Source organism: Phyllobates terribilis, unplaced genomic scaffold (assembly GCF_046119375.1).
Source record: "Phyllobates terribilis strain yellow unplaced genomic scaffold, ASM4611937v1 Scaffold_4__5_contigs__length_816908805, whole genome shotgun sequence".
Lineage (NCBI taxonomy): Eukaryota > Metazoa > Chordata > Amphibia > Anura > Dendrobatidae > Phyllobates > Phyllobates terribilis.
In genome coordinates, this window is record NW_027362764.1 from 557889655 (window position 1) to 557906411 (window position 16757).

Here is a 16757-nt window from a genome sequence, read left to right on the forward strand (position 1 = left end):
AGACCCCAGATACCATGATAATCCATCAGCTCCCTGTGATGGCAGGACCAGCATCTGCACATAGCTGAAAATAAAATGCATACTGTAAATCCACTAGTGGGCACCCATTTTAAGAATGCAACAGAATTTGGAAAACAACTTACTTGTAGCATCCCATTCAGATTTGCTTAACGTGCCCTTAAAAAAAAAAAAAAAAAGTTAATACAGCTAGAAAGAGGGAAGGGGGTCACTATCCTTTAGGAGAATGAGAAAGAAATACTTACCAGCGGCATCTTGGCATTGCCACTTTCCTTAACAATTCTAGCATGTTCATAATCCTCTTCGTCATTTGAAACTAAGCTGGAGTTAGGAGCAGCAGGATATTGCTGAAATAAGAAGGGGACATGCCATTTTGTTAGTCCTAATCCTAGATGCTGGTATCTATCACATAAGGATGCAGAAACTTGTAAGAAAATTATAAGAAACAAAGTGTAATTTGCTATGCACGTCTGATTTTGGTTGCACTGTTTAATTAAACTTGGCACGTTTTATAATTCCTCTTACACGTACCCTTTTTCCAAGACAAAAACATTTTGCTTTGTGAATCACTCCTATTATGCACAGTTTAGAGATCGTACTGGTTGTACGTATGGAGACCAGGCAAGTATGGCGTCTTACTGGCAATGCTCCATGGGAGAAAACTATGCAGATTAGCTCTCACAAAGAATATATCTGGCAAGCACCGACTAGGAGAGATATACCCTATAAATCAACGCATTACAACACGACCAGAAATAAAAGCCAAATCAAAAAAATCATCAATTCAAAATCCATTTCTTTCCTTCATGGCCTTAATACAAGGCTTGTTAACAGGTCGAACGCAGACTTACAGGGCCACCTTCTCTCCCAGGTGGTACCTGCCAGATAAATTCATTTGTTCTAGGAGAGCTCCTTTGCATAGTTCAGGGGAGACATATCCAATTCCCAACTACGCTTACAATTGGTGCAAAAGAATAAAATTAAAAACAGCAGATTTCAACCATGTGCATTTCCAGTACCGACTTGTAGGATTTATTTGAACCTATTCTACTGCCTTCATTTGCAGCTTTCGTATTTTTCAGTGCCAGCCCGACAGCACGCTCACAAGTCTGAGCCCTATCCGACATCTATCGTATATGCAGATGTCTGGTGCGCACCTATGGAGCTGGCACCCGCAGTAATGGTGGACGTGGTGGGAGCCAACAGTTCCATCCCTTAGATTTCCAGTCCACAGTGCGAGTCCCATGTGGACATATCCTAAAACATGCTGAAGCAAGACGGCATTTTCTTTTTTAACCACTTCATAAAATTCCTTCCAATAAGATTAGTTTTGGTTTTGCATTGTGAAGCATGAAGCAAAATTTAAGAATAAAATGATAATACACCTACTGTAATAATACAATGCTATTAAACCAAGCCTCACTCAGTGCTTCTAGTCTAGAAAGGACAGCAAATTATAGTAATTCCCCTGTACACAGATAAGATCAGTATACAGGAACATAACAATGCTCTACCAGTGCTATTAATTCAGAAAAATAATGTTAGAAGACATGGAAGAAGTCAGTTTCTTATACAAGTAACTAATAGTGATGAGCGAACGTGCTCGCCACTGCTCGGTACTCGCCCGAGCATCACGGTGCTCGACAAGCTCAGCGCTCGGTCAGTATTTCCGGGTTGCTCAGGCGGGAATTCGGGTCCCGGGGCATGTTTGGTGCTCTTTAGAGAGCCAATGTACATGCAGGGATTGCCTGCCACGCACTGTAATGCCGTAGCCATGTTGGTTGTGGCATTACAGTGATTGGTTGGTCGCACAGCGTCATCAGGTGTATACAAGAACAGGTGCCGCAATGCACGTAACAGTCTACCCCGGAATCAGGCAGATTATGGAGAGGTGCTACTGTGTCAGGTAGAGATTTGCTTGTTTATAGTTAGTATAGGTGTTCCACGACATATATATATATGTATGTGTGTGAACTAACAGTCCTTCTGAGGACTAATCCAGTTGAATATAATCAGTGCTAAGCAGGAGTTAGGCAGGCAGGCCGTGCATGTGGCAGACTGCAGTGCACATAGCGCAAGAGGGTCCATTGAATGTCCTGTCTATAGATAATTGTACACATAGCCCCAGATATCAGGGGCCAGGGCAAATTTTTATCTTAATCCTGGTTATTTGCTTAAAAAGCAGTCCAGAGTACACCATTTTTCTGCTCCCTTTGCTTGTTAGCACTGCAGAATACAGCCAGATCTGTTCCATATTTCAGCAATAGAAATCCAGAAATTTGAACTGAACATGGAAAATATTGGCCTCCTTTTCCATTCTGTTGTAGTGCGTCGGTCAAGCTATTCATAATAGGTCTCCCTGTAGAATAATATTGGTAAATTACAGTCCTGCTATTTAAAACAGTGGTTCTGTCAGACAGATCACCTATAACAGTGTTCCAAAATCAGCCATTTTTCCCATTTTCATTTCGTTGCAGTGTGTCGGTCAAGCTATTCACACAAGGTCTCTGTAGAATAAGATTAGTAAATTACAGGGCTGCTATTTAAAACAGTGGTTCTCTGTCACGACGTATCACATATGACTGTGTTCCAAAATCAGCCATTTCTCGTGAACGTGGAAAATATTGTCCTCCATTTAAAATGGGCAAAGTGTGTGGCAAGGGATGGGGAAGTGGACGTGATGGTGCATGCAGAGGCAGAGGCCGTGGCCAAGCTGAAATTGTGCCACAACAAACACCTACATCTTGTCGCTCAACCTTCCTTTCCCAATTACTCGGGGACCACAGTACACCACTATTGAACCTAGAGCAGTGTCAAAAGATTGTTGGTTGGATAGCAGATAATACTTTCAGTCACTTAGCCACCACCATCACCCTGTCTTCCACATGGTGAAATCTCAGTAGCCGTGAGTCTGGACCGCATATTCCTCTCCCTGATCCTCCTTCCTCCCGCAGACACAAGGCGGGAAAGCTTTCCTCATAACGCCACCACAACGGAGGTTACCAGTACAACTGTTAGGTCTTTCCGAGTCTTCTTGTTTTTTTTTACGATTCTGAAGATAACCACAAAAAGGCCATTCCCAACCACCTGCCAGGCAAGCATCAGCAGGGCTAGCAAAACTAGCAGCCTGACCACCACCAGCATGATCAGGCACATGGCAGCAAAGCACTCGACTAAGTGGGCCAAACCACAGGGTCCAGAAACAGTGTCTGCGGGTGACACCACTGCTTCTTCCACTATTGTGCGTGCACGCCAATCCCCTGTACATGGCGCATACCAAGAAGCCTCCCGCCCTGCATGTGTCGTTGAACACTCTCAACTAGCACCATCAGCAAGCACATCCTTGTCCCAGCGCAGCGTTCAGTTGTCCATACCCCAGTCCTTGGAACGCAAGCGCAAATACGCAGCCAACGTCCCACTACTAAATTCACACATTTCGCGAATGCTTGCGCTTGAAATGTTGCCTTTTGGCTCGTGGAGATGGAAGCTTTCCGCAACCGGATGGCGGCTGTCCCTCGGTACTTGGTCCCCAGCCGCCACTATTTCTCCCGATGTGCCGTTCCCACATTACACAAGCACGTGTCCCACAACATTAGCCATGCCCTCAACAACGCAGTTACTGGGAAATTTCACCTAACCACGGACACGTGGACAAGTGCTTTTGGGCAGGGACGGTACATCTTGCTGACAGCACACTGGGTTAATATAGTGGAAGCCGGGACCTAGTCGGAGCTTGGGACGGAATACATCCTCCCGACACAGAGGATTGCGGGCCCTGGGTCAATCAGTGTTACCCCCATATTCTACAGCTCTTGCACCTCCTCCTCCTCCTCTTCAGCCTCCATCTCCGAAATGACCACATCAGTCGCAAGCAGGAAAGCACTGGAGCACTGCCTCGGCCAAGCAGAAACAGGCTGTGTTGAAGCTAATATGCTTAGGTGACAAACCGCATAATGCTGAAGAGTTGTGGATAGCTCAAAGAGCAGGCAGATTTGTGGCGGACACCGCTGACCCTACTGCCAGGCATGGTCATGAGTGACAATGGCCGGAACCTAGTGGTGGCTCTGAGGCGAGGCGAGCTCACACACGTACCATGCCTGGCCCATGTGCTTAATCTCATGGTTCAGCGGTTTCTCAAAACCTAACCGGATCTGTTGGATCTGCTTGTCAAAGTTCGCCGCCTGTGTGCTGATTTTAGAGAGTCAGCTACAGCTTCCGCCGCCCTTGCCGTGATTCAGCAGAGTTTGCAGCTTCCAGCTCACCAACTGATCTGCGATGTCCCCACGCGTTGGAACTCTACATTGCAGATGTTGGGAAGGATCTGTGAGCAGAAGAGGGCACTTGTTGAGTACCAGCATCAACAAGGCCGTCGGTATTCAGGTCAGACTCAACACATAAAACCTCAGGAGTGGACATGGATGTCAGACATATGTACCATCCGCCAAAACTTTGAGGACTTCACCAAGATGGTGAGTGGTGAGGACGCCATAATTAGCGTCACCATTCTGCTTCTCTGTCTTCTGAAACGCTCTGCTCACAATTAAAAAGGATGCATTGCAGGCGGAACACGATGAGATGGAGCAAGGAACCATACAGGGTGATTACACACAGCCCAGCCTCATCTCATCCCAAAGTGGATTGGATGACAATGAGGAAGAGGAGGAGGAAGAGGAAGAACAGGAGCTAGTTTCATGCGCTATAGACGGTACTACCTGCACAACTGTCATACCGTCTGTTCAGCTTGGATGGCCTGAGGACAAGGAGGAGGAGAGCATGGTCAGTCGTCCTGTTGGTGAGGACACTGAAGTCTTGCCTCTTTGCAGTCTGACACACATGGCTGAGTTTATGTTACGCTGCCTTTCCGGTGACCTTCGCGTTGTCCAAATTTTGGGTGACCGCATTACTGATTGGCGACACTTCTAGACCCACGCTACAAGAAGAACTTTCTGTCTCTTCTTCCGTTGCAGGACAGGCGTAATAAAATGGTGCAGTACGAGAAGGCCCTTGTTGCGGATTTAAAAAATTCCCATCTAAAAACAGTGGCAGCAGAGGTCACAGTTCGTTGGACAACCAAGGAGTACAGGTGAGAGAGACACAAATGTAATCAGCAGAGGCAGGGGAACACTGTCAAAGTTTTGGGACAGTTTTCTCAGACCCTCCCATCGCACTGGCCCTGAGGCGCGGGGTACTCTCCCAAGGAGGGAAACGTTTCAGAAGATGGTGAGGGAGTACCTTGCCAACCGTACCAACCTGCTCAGTGATCCCTCTGTGCCTTATAATTATTGGCTCTCTACGCCTTGGAAGTCCTGGCCTGCCCTGCCGCTACCGTTTTGTCAGAGCGGGTTTTTAGTGCCGCCGGTGGAATTATAACCGATAGGCGCATCCGCCTGTCAACTGAAAATGCTGACAGGCTGACTCTTATAAAAATGAACAAGGGCTGGATTGGGCCAGACTTCTCAACACCACCGAATGATAGCAGCGTAACAACCTCAAATCCAGTGTCTTTTTTGGGAGGTCTAACTATTCCCATGCACCTCTGTCTTCACACCCAGACATGGGTATACGCTTCCTGATTTTGTCTATTTGCTCTTGTCCTCCTCCTTCTCCTCAACCCCTACATCCTCTTCCATATTACCACCATATCTACGTCTCTTGCAAGGGGCTTTGGAGTGCCTCCAAATTTTTGTTAGCCGATGCATTCACTGCATTGGCAAACAGTTTGGGAGACCCACTTCCTAATATTGGGAACATTGTTTTCAGGAGGCCCTCAGACCTCTACGTCTTTTGCAAGGGACACTGGAGTTCCTCCACATTTTTGGCAGCTGTTGCATTCACTCCATAGGCAAACAGTATGGGAGACCAACTCCATTTTAATGGGAACATGCTGTACTCGTTACTGTAGCTCAGCTCTATGTGTCTTTAAATTGTTAGTAGGGCTTTCCCTAAATTTTGGCAGTTGTTGGACTCCCTGCATACCTTATAACTGTACAGCAGACACTCTCCTTTCTAATGGGAACATGTCGTTACTGTGGCCCAGCTCTGTGTGTCTTTAAATTGTTAGTGTGATTTTTCTCAAATTTTGGCAGCCCTTGCAGTCACAGCATGGGCATTCCCACTATAGGAGGCCCACTCCTTTATAATGGGAACATTTTTTTTACTGAGACCCTCCTATGTCTCTTCAAAAGGGATATTGGGTTGCGTCCAAATTTCTGACAGCCCTTGCAGTCACTGCATAGGCAATAACAGCATAGGAGACCCAATCTTTAATAATGGGAACAACAAAGCATAGCCGACTGCTGGCCTTTTAAGAATAGTAAGACTGTACAATAGTGTTTGTGACTTTCACAATCCCTCCTTCATAAATGAAACAGAATGTATCTGATGTTTCAAACACCACATGTGGCCAGATAAGGTTGTAAAATGTTAAAATGACATTTACTGGTGAATGTATTTTTCACCCTTGAAAGCAATGCAAAAGTGCAAAAACTCAAAAACGCTACGTGTGAACATAATCAAAAACAAAAATGCTCCTCCACACCTTGGGCTATTTATTTTGCCTTATATACAAGTCATTACCCTGGAAAGGATGTTCCTTTACATTTTTCCCAGGAAATTCCATTTTGGTTTAGTTTTTGTATGTTTTATTGTGAGTCCGTAAAAGTGGCGTAATACCTCTGACAACGTTGTTGACAGCAGTGATCTGGAAGTTAGAAATGCTTCCAGGGATCTTCCCCATGCTGTTCCCATGTCATCTGAGCACTGTTTCCATCGATTTGGGCAATTTTTAGGCCCTCTGCAGACCGCCTGGGGGAGCAGCCGGAAAAAATGCTCGAGTTTCACATAGACTTATATTGGGCTCGATATTCTGACCGAGCACTCGAGTATTCCAATTTACTCAACCCGAGCAACGAGTACCTGAGCATTTTAGTGCTCACTCATCACTAGTAACTAACAAAAGATCCAGCCTGAACAGCTAAAACCAGAATTGATATTCTTCTGAAGCCTTCAAATTGGGTGACTATCGTGAAAGCCAATTGCATAGTTATAAAATGTAGAACAGGAATCTATCAATTTGAATCTGTCACTAGGTTTTTGCCACCTCTTCCAAGAGCAGCATAATGTAGGGGCAGAGACCTTGAGTCTATTGCTGTGTCACTTACTGGGCTGCTTGCTGTAGTTTTGAGACTCTCCTGCTAGTAAAACAGTTTTATCACTGCGAATAGCAGCAAACCTACAGCAATGTAATCCTTGATATTCATGAGTTCTGTCTTTCAATCAATGTTGTGGGTTGGCATTTATCAGTGAGAAGACTAGCAAAGCCGCAACAGATAAAATAATTTGTGAGTGGTTGTTTCATCAGTATTTTGCACTTGTCCAGCCTCAGCCTTTATCATAGGGGCCTGCAGTAACCTGATGTGCATTTATTATTGTGTCTTGGAATACACAGCTGCCTTTACTTTGCTCTATGATGTTTTTTTGAATTTTACATCCCTTTTAGCAAGTTGCTATAAATTTTAGTATAGGAACTCACAAAAAATGAGGACCCTTAACGTGGAATGCAAGCTTGCATATTTTGGCCAAAACATCAACCAATGCCTCCTGCATTTTATACATTTTAGATTTTTTTATTGCACATTTTCATCTTTTGCAGGGCGCAGCCAAGCCCTTTAGTGTTGATATAGTGAAATGGGGTGTCCCTAGAGCAAGAAGCCCAGAAACTGACATAACTAGAGTCTGGGTCTCTGCCAAGCTGCTCTCAAACGGGACATCGAAAATCTGGTGACAAATTCCCTTTAACCCCTTCATGACATGGCGATTTTTACATTTTTTCATTTATGTTTTTTTCTCCCTTTCTTCCAAGAGTCATAACTTTTTTTATTTTTCCATCAATATAGCCATATGAGATCTTGTTTTTTGCTGTACGAGTTATACTCTTGAATGACACCATTTAATCTACCAGGTAGTGCACTAGAAAACCAAGCATGTTGAAATTGCAAACAAAAGTGCGATTCCACACTTGTTTTTTTTTGGTCCTTTATTTACCATGTTCACTATATGGTAAAACTGACATGGCAATATGATTCTCCAAGTCAGTACGAGTATACAGATACCAAAACATGCTTTTTATTATTTTTATTATTATTTAAGTGGCAAAATAAAATTCGGACATTTGTAAAAAAAAAAAAAAAGAAAAAGTTTTGCTTTGGTTACCATTTTCCGAGGCCCATAACGTCAGGGCTGTGGAGTCTGTAAGTTAAACCTGCGACTCCGACTCCTCAATTTCCCTTACACCAACTCAACGACTGACTTCCACATATATTGCTTATATTTAAGTGAAAAATGTATTGTAGTACAATGTGAACATCAGACATTTAATCATTTTTATGATACAATAATCAAGATATTTAGAGGGAGGGAGAGAGGGAGGGAGAGCGGAAGGGAGGGAGAGAGGGAGGGAGAGCGGAAGGGAGGGAGAGCGGAAGGGAGGGAGAGCGGAAGGGAGGGAGAGCGGAAGGGAGGGAGAGCGGAAGGGAGGGAGAGCGGAAGGGAGGGAGAGCGGAAGGGAGGGAGAGCGGAAGGGAGGGAGAGCGGAAGGGAGGGAGAGCGGAAGGGAGGGAGAGCGGAAGGAGGGAGAGCGGAAGGGAGGGAGAGCGGAAGGGAGGGAGAGAGGGAGGGAGAGCGGAAGGGAGGGAGAGAGGGAGGGAGAGCGGAAGGGAGGGGAGAGAGGGAGGGAGAGCGGAAGGGAGGGAGAGAGGGAGGGAGGGAGAGAGAGAGGGAGGGAGAGAGAGAGGGCGGAAGGGAGGGAGAGAGGGAGGGAGAGAGGGAGGGAGAGAGGGAGGGAGAGCGGAAGGGAGGGAGGGAGGGAGGGAGAGCGAAAGGGAGGGAGAGCGAAAGGGAGGGGAGGGAGGGAGAGCGAAGGGAGGGAGGGAGGGAGAGCGAAAGGGAGGGAGGGAGGAGAGAGCGAAAGGGAGGGAGGGAGGGAGAGCGAAAGGGAGGGAGGGAGGGAGAGCGGAAGGGAGGGAGGGAGGGAGAGCGGAAGGGGAGGAGAGCGGAAGGGAGGGAGAGAGGAAGAAGCGGAAGGGAGGGAGAGAGGGAGGGAGAGAGGGAGGGAGAGAGGGAGGGGAGAGCGGAAGGGAGGGAGGGAGGGAGGGAGAGCGAAAGGGAGGGAGAGCGAAAGGGAGGGAGGGAGGGAGAGCGAAAGGGAGGGAGGGAGGGAGAGCGAAAGGGAGGGAGGGAGGGAGAGCGAAAGGGAGGGAGGGAGGGAGGGAGAGCGGAGGGAGGGAGAGCGGAAGGGAGGGAGAGCGGAAGGGAGGGAGAGCGGAAGAGCGGAAGGGAGGGAGAGCGGAAGGGAGGGAGAGCGGAAGGGAGGGAGAGCGGAAGGGAGGGAGAGCGGAAGGGAGGGAGAGCGGAGGGAGGAGAGCGGAAGGAGGGAGAGCGGAAGGGAGGAGAGCGGAAGGGAGGGAGAGCGGAGGGAGGGAGGAGCGGAAGGGAGGGAGAGCGGAAGGGAGGGAGGGAGGGAGAGCGGAAGGGAGGGAGGGAGGGAGAGCGAAGGGAGGGAGGGAGGGAGAGCGGAAGGGAGGGAGGGAGGGAGAGCGGAAGGGAGGGAGGGAGGGAGAGCGGAAGGGAGGGAGGGAGGGAGAGCGGAGGAGGGAGGGAGGGAGAGCGGAAGGGAGGGAGGGAGGGAGAGCGGAAGGGAGGGAGAGCGGAAGGAAGGGAGGGAGGGAGGGAGAGCGGAAGGGAGGAAGGGAGGGAGAGCGGAAGGGAGGGAGGGAGAGCGGAAGGGAGAGCGGAAGGGAGGGAGGAGGGAGAGCGGAAGGGAGAGCGGAAGGGAGGAGGGAGGAGAGCGGAAGGGAGAGCGGAAGGGAGGGAGGGAGGGGAGAGCGGAAGGGCGAGAAGGGGGAGCGGAAGGAGAGGAGGGAGAGCGGAAGGGGAGGGAGGGAGGGAGAGCGGAAGGGAGGGAGGGAGCGGGAGAGCGGAAGGGAGAGCGGGAAGGGAGGGAGGGAGGGAGAGCGGAAGGGGGGAGGGAGGGAGAGCGGAAGGGAGGGAGGGAGAGCGGGAGGGAGGGAGGGAGAGCGGAAGGGAGGGAGGGAGAGCGGAAGGGAGGGAGGGAGAGCGGAAGGGAGGGAGGGAGAGCGGAAGGGAGGGAGGGAGAGCGGAAGGGAGGGAGGGAGAGCGGAAGGGAGGGAGGGAGAGCGGAAGGGAGGGAGGGAGAGCGGAAGGGAGGGAGGGAGAGCGGAAGGGAGGGAGGGAGAGCGGGAAGGGAGGGAGGGAGAGCGGAAGGGAGGGAGGGAGAGCGGAAGGGAGGGAGGGAGAGCGGAAGGGGAGGGAGGGAGAGCGGAAGGGAGGGAGGGAGAGCGGAAGGGAGGGAGGGAGAGCGGAAGGGAGGGAGGGAGAGCGGAAGGGAGGGAGGGAGAGCGGAAGGGGGGAGGGAGAGCGGAAGGGAGGGAGGGAGAGCGGAAGGGAGGGAGGGGAGAGCGGAAGGGAGGGAGGGAGAGGGAAGGAGGGAGGGAGAGCGGAAGGGAGGGAGGGAGAGCGGAAGGGAGGGAGGGAGAGCGGAAGGGAGGGAGGGAGAGCGGAAGGGAGGGAGGGAGAGCGGAAGGGAGGGAGGGAGAGCGGAAGGGAGGGAGGGAGAGCGGAAGGGAGGGAGGGAGAGCGGAAGGGAGGGAGGGGAGAGCGGAAGGGAGGGAGGGAGAGCGGAAGGGAGGGAGGGAGAGCGGAAGGGAGGGAGGGAGAGCGGAAGGGAGGGAGGGGAGAGCGGAAGGGAGGAGGGAGGGAGGGAGGGAGGAGGGAGAGCGGAAGGGAGGGAGGGAGGAGGGAGAGCGGAAGGGAGGGAGGGAGGGAGAGCGGGAGGGGAGGGAGGGAGAGCGGAAGGGAGGGAGGGAGGGAGAGCGGAAGGGAGGGAGGGAGGGAGAGCGGAAGGGAGGGAGGGAGGGAGAGCGGAAGGGAGGGAGGGAGAGCGGAAGGGAGGGAGGGGAGAGCGGAAGGGAGGGAGAAGCGGAAGGGAGGGAGGGAAGCGGAAGGGAGGGAGGGAGAGCGGAAGGGAGGGAGGGAGAGCGGAAGGGAGGGAGGGAGAGTGGGAGGAGAGCGGAAGGGAGGGAGGGAGAGCGGGAGGGAGAGACAGATGACAGCTACAGACAGCAAATAGTACATTGCACATATCGCACATATAGTTCACACACATTGTACAGAGAGCACATAATAATCACCTACAATATTAGCATTAGTTACCTTCCTGTGACAGAGATGAGCAGTAGTACTTTCACTTTCTCCAGCTCGGGGTCCAGGAATCGGATCCTGTGAAGGGCAGGCACCCCTCCCCCTCCTCTCTCTGGTGGAGACAGCAGAAGACAGGACAGAGGAGGGGAGATTGCCCCCTGCATTCTGGAGCCAGTGCAGGACGGGAGCACTGCAGCATACAAGTGAGTTTTGATAGGTGCGTGCCTTTGTTTCTAGGGGGGGGCAGCTGCCCCCCCCCCCCCCCCCCGCTGGCTATGGCCGTGATTCACACACAGCGTTTTTGCGGATCCGTTTTTTGCAGTAAAATGCAGTGTTTCTGGGCATCCCAGCAAAGTCAATGGGTTTCAAGATATGACATTCAGACACATCGTTTTGTGAGGATCCGTTTTTGGGCTCAAAAACGGATCCTCACAAAGAATGAGCATGTCAGTTTGTTTGGCGTTTTTCTAATCTGCTTTAGCTATTAAAAACATTATCTATGAGCTCAAAAACCTTTCAGGTGATGCGGTTTTTTAAAAAGCTGATCTGCTTTTGCAGCTGAAAAATGTATCCTCAAAAAACGCAGCAAAAACGCTGTGTGTGAATGCAGCCTTAGATCAGGAATAGAACAGCCATTTATAGGACATTTCATAACTTTCCCAAATTCCTATGAAAAAATATTCCCCACAAACTGCATTGATCTACTGCACCCAATTCATTATCGACTCCGACTCCACAGCCCTGCATAACGTTATCATTTTTTGGGGGGTCTGGGGCTGGGTGAAAGCTTATTTTTTGCGCCCTGAGCTGATGTTTTTATGGATACCATTTTGAAATACATACAATGTTTTGATCGCCTCTTATTGAAATGTTGCGGCAGCCAAAATCCCAAAATGTTGACTTTTAGATTCATTTTCTCATTACGCCGTTTTCCAATAAATTAATCCTATTTTAAATCGGATAGATCAGACTTTTCTTAATGCAGCGATACCAAATGTGTATTTTTTATTGTTTAATGGTTTTATTTTTAATTGGGCAAAATGGGGGGTGATTTGAACTTGTTTTTTTATATTTTACAAAACTTTTTTTCCCCCACTTTAATTGTATTTGTTAGTCCCTTTAGGGGACTTGAAGCTGCAAACATCAGATTGTTTGTGCTACACATAGCAGTGCAGCAGCGAAAATTAAGATCTGTGAATGCCAGCCCTGGACTGGCTTTCACAGAAGGATCGCAATGACATGCCCGGGAATCATCAGCAGACCTCCAGCTGTCATGACAACCCATCAACGCCCTACGATCACGTCATGCCAGCGTGGAACGACGTAGCCCATCTGCCGGCACGTGTTAAATGCTGCTGTCAGAGATTGACAGTGGGATCTAACAGGTTGGTTAACGGCCGCGGGCAGCGTTCTGCTCCACCCACGGCTATTAAAAGCACATGATGGCTGTTCAAATCAGCCATCATGTGCCTGGAAAGTTGCGGGCTCATGCCGAGTCAGGAATGCGACATATGACGTAACTGTACGCCATATGTCGTGAAGGTGTTCAAGCAAATGACATTGTTACACAGAGGAATATTAATGTACACCTTGGGAGAAGATGCATCAGTTGGGTTTAAATGGTTTATTAAAAAAAAACTAAAAATTGATGTAATGTGTGTACTTGCATCCGTAAGAATCGATGTAATTATACTCCGGTTATAGTTACTAAATCTCTTCTACACGAGTAAAGCCAATGCCTTCATAATTAACTGTCTGCAGCAGCAAACATGCAGATTATGGCCAATGCTTGCTTTTTCATGACAAGCAGAAAAGTGGAAATTAATGAGGAAGATTTTCTTCTCCAGTGAACATTGCTGGGGCTTTCATGTGAATGTATCCCGGAGTTTTTCACATTTTACCTTACCAATCTAACGACACACAGAATATGCCGGACAACAATAGCCTTCATCACCATAACACATTACCTCCAAAGCCAGCATTTTTCGCAGCAACATCTTCTGTTCATCATTTTTGACCTTCTCTTCAAAAAATTCTTTAAAGGTTCTCTTGTAAATTAATTTCATTTTATATTTCTTGGCCATTCTGCAAGATAAGTAGATGTGTTATTTCCTCCCACGCTCTCTACCTTCAAATCCATCATGACCCTGTTTTGAATTTTCTATCCTAAAACAAAGACAAACAAACCTTTGGAATAAGCACAGTGACACCTTATGGACACGTGCAAAACTACAATCATATTTTCAGGTCACTCTGACATTCTGGGAAAAAAATTATAAAAAATAAAGAAAATGAACCAAATGACTTTTAAAGTATTTCTGCCAAAAACATTCACATATTGCACTTGTATAGAAAGTTACTTTTCTAAAAAAGGTTAAAAGCATTTGAATATGAAAATGGCAAGATCTCTGTAAATGAATAAGATCCGGCAGCATCTTTTGTATCAGATTTACTAAAATCTGGATAAATTTACATAATGGGCGAAAGTTCTACATAACCCTGTGTAAGTGTATGTGCACACGTTGAGCATTTGCAGCAGATTTTTCTGCACAAAAAATAGTGTTGCTAGGAAAAACATTGTGTACAATACACACTTTAAACATTTTTGAGTGTGTTTTTGATGAGTTTCTACTTGAGTTTTTCCCATTTATTTAAATGGGTGAAAAACGCTCCAAAAACCCTGAAAAAAAATCAACATATTGCAGAATTGAAAAAAAAAAAAAAAAAAAAACGCTCTGAGGCTATGTGCCCACGTTGCATTTATGAAGCAGAAAATTTCTGCTGCATAAATGCAAGTCCTCTCCCGGAAAAACGCATGCGAAATTCCGCACGCGTTTATCGCGCTTTTTTCGCGCGTTTATCACGCATTTTCCACATGCGGAATTGCCTTGCGTTTTTTATGCATTGGACAAAGGCAATTCTGCTTGCGGAAACGCAAAATTAAATGACATGCTGCGGATTTTTGAACGCGGCATAAACGCTGCGGAAAAATCCGCAGCATGTGCATAGAATATACACTTGTTCTCTTCTCAAAATAGGACACTAGTCCCCCAAGAAAAGACCTGAAGCGAGTATTTCAACCATAAAATCCATATTTATTGACACATTTTAAAAATGCAGTGAAATAAAACAAATCACAGTGCTTCAAAAATGTAAATGGGCAGACATTGGTATTAAATCCTACTGATACTCAAGGTATACTGTGTTCCGGTTAATGGCATGAGGCTCACAATCGTTGCCTATTGCTATCCCCTCATAGTGAAATGTGTAATGATAATCAATATTACTTATAGCATATTTCTGTCCCCACATATTATAATAAATTGTGCAGTGATAATCACTATTGATATAACAAAGATGCTATTAATTACACATATGGAGGGGCTATTGTGGTTAAGGTTATGAACCCATGGGGAAATGTCCCGAAAGAATAAAGCATGGAAACCAACTATCTGCAAACAAGCAGCATAAAATGGAGCCAAAAGTAAGAAGGAACCGAATAAAGTACCTGAGTCAGAGTAATAATGCTGTCGCCCATCCGTAACCCCGACGTACGTTTCAAATATTCTTCTCCCTGAAGAAGAATATTTGAAACGTACGTCGGGGTTACGGATGGGCGACAGCATTATTACTCTGACTCAGGTACTTTATTCGGTTCCTTCTTACTTTTGGCTCCATTTTATGCTGCTTGTTTGCAGATAGTTGGTTTCCATGCTTTATTCTTTCGGGACATTTCCCCATGGGTTCATAACCTTAACCACAATAGCCCCTCCATATGTGTAATTAATAGCATCTTTGTTATATCAATAGTGATTATCACTGCACAATTTATTATAATATGTGGGGACAGAAATATGCTATAAGTAATATTGATTATCATTACACATTTCACTATGAGGGGATAGCAATAGGCAACGATTGTGAGCCTCATGCCATTAACCGGAACACAGTATACCTTGAGTATCAGTAGGATTTAATACCAATGTCTGCCCATTTACATTTTTGAAGCACTGTGATTTGTTTTATTTCACTGCATTTTTAAAATGTGTCAATAAATATGGATTTTATGGTTGAAATACTCGCTTCAGGTCTTTTCTTGGGGGACTAGTGTCCTATTTTGAGAAGAGAACAAGTGTATATGGTATATGAGTTTAACTACCGATAATATTTTTCAGGATTCCATTTGTGGAATTGTGTTGGTAACAGCATGTGCATAGAAGTTGCGGAAACCCATTGGGGATCATGGGGTGCGGGTTACCAAGCATTTTACAAGCGTTTCCGCTGCGGAAATTCCGCATCAAAAACGCTTGTAAAACGCTACGTGGGCACACAGCCTAACGGAGTAAATCCTCACCCTCGAAAAATGTAGAATAAAAAAAAGAAACCCTATGGCAAAAATGCAGTTTGTGATTTAAGCTTTAACAGGTATATTAAAATTTGGATGAGACAAAAGCAACTCTGTGTAGGTTTTTAGGTTCAATAAAACATTGTGTGGGAGAAGGTCTTCACCAAAAAATTTTAAGAAACAAAAAAAAGTTTTAACAGCCGCGTCATTGAGTCAATAAAGAGCAAAATGAACTGAAGTAGAGTTATTAGGTAAGAAAATGCTATTGTTCTCTTTCCTCGCTTGGTTAAAAAAAAAAAAACTCTCCATTTCTTTCTGACTAATAAGGAAGGGGGTGAATCATACACAAAAGTTCATGTTCGTGTTATATAAATAAATAATAATAATGTTAGTCTCCCCGCAAACCCATCAGAAGCCATACAGGTTGCATCCCTACATAAACCTGTTATTCTGTGCCAATAGCTCCAGCCACCTTCTATTCTATACAAAGCTGGATTTTCCTCCCCACTGATGAAGCAAGATACTGAACATTGCGAAACGAGTGTGGGGGACTGTTCCTAGGGTGGACCTTGACATTGCTACATACATATGCCTTAAACGTGGGTATGAATCTGTGACACACAGGTTGATTTACTCCTCCTAGCAGCTTAAATACTTCTTATCACCATGACTATGTCGTCTTTTACATGTGACCTATATGTCTACAGATGGGGAGGATTATTTAATATATATACCCTCATGCTTGTGTTATACTTGACTAATATATTTATGCCACAATACAAAGCCTGTGTCATAAAAATTACTGATCATTTTGTCTAGGAAAATTAAAGGCAAGATATATTTTTATACATGTCACTAGCTATTGAACCCGTTCTATGTCCAGGTGGCTAGCATTTATATTGGTATATGGCCTCCATCTTGTCATGTGCTGCTCCCATCCAGCGCCCCCATCCTGTCATGTGCTGCTCCCATCCAGCGCCCCCATCCTGTCATGTGCTGCTCCCATCCTGTCATGTGCTGCTCCCATCCTATTCAGTAGAAAGTGGCTGGATTGCTCTGCTGACATATTTTAAATACACAGTACAGACCAAAAGTTTGGACACACCTCTTTTAAAGATTATTCTGTATTTTCATGACTATGAAAATTGTACATTCACACTGAAGGCATCAAAACTAT

General features: G+C 46.6%; 1 protein-coding gene across 1 annotated transcript in view; it reads right to left on the reverse strand.

Annotated features, from left to right (window-relative positions):
• The window catches only part of RNMT (RNA guanine-7 methyltransferase), a 63634-nt gene that overhangs the window by 6947 nt on the left and 39930 nt on the right, over positions 1–16757 (reverse strand). The window contains exons 8-10 of the mRNA XM_073678974.1: positions 13203–13320; positions 264–365; positions 144–177 (exon numbers count right to left, since the gene is read on the reverse strand). Coding sequence (XP_073535075.1) covers positions 144–177; positions 264–365; positions 13203–13320 — 254 coding nt within the window. The remainder of the gene's footprint in view (positions 1–143; positions 178–263; positions 366–13202; positions 13321–16757) is intronic.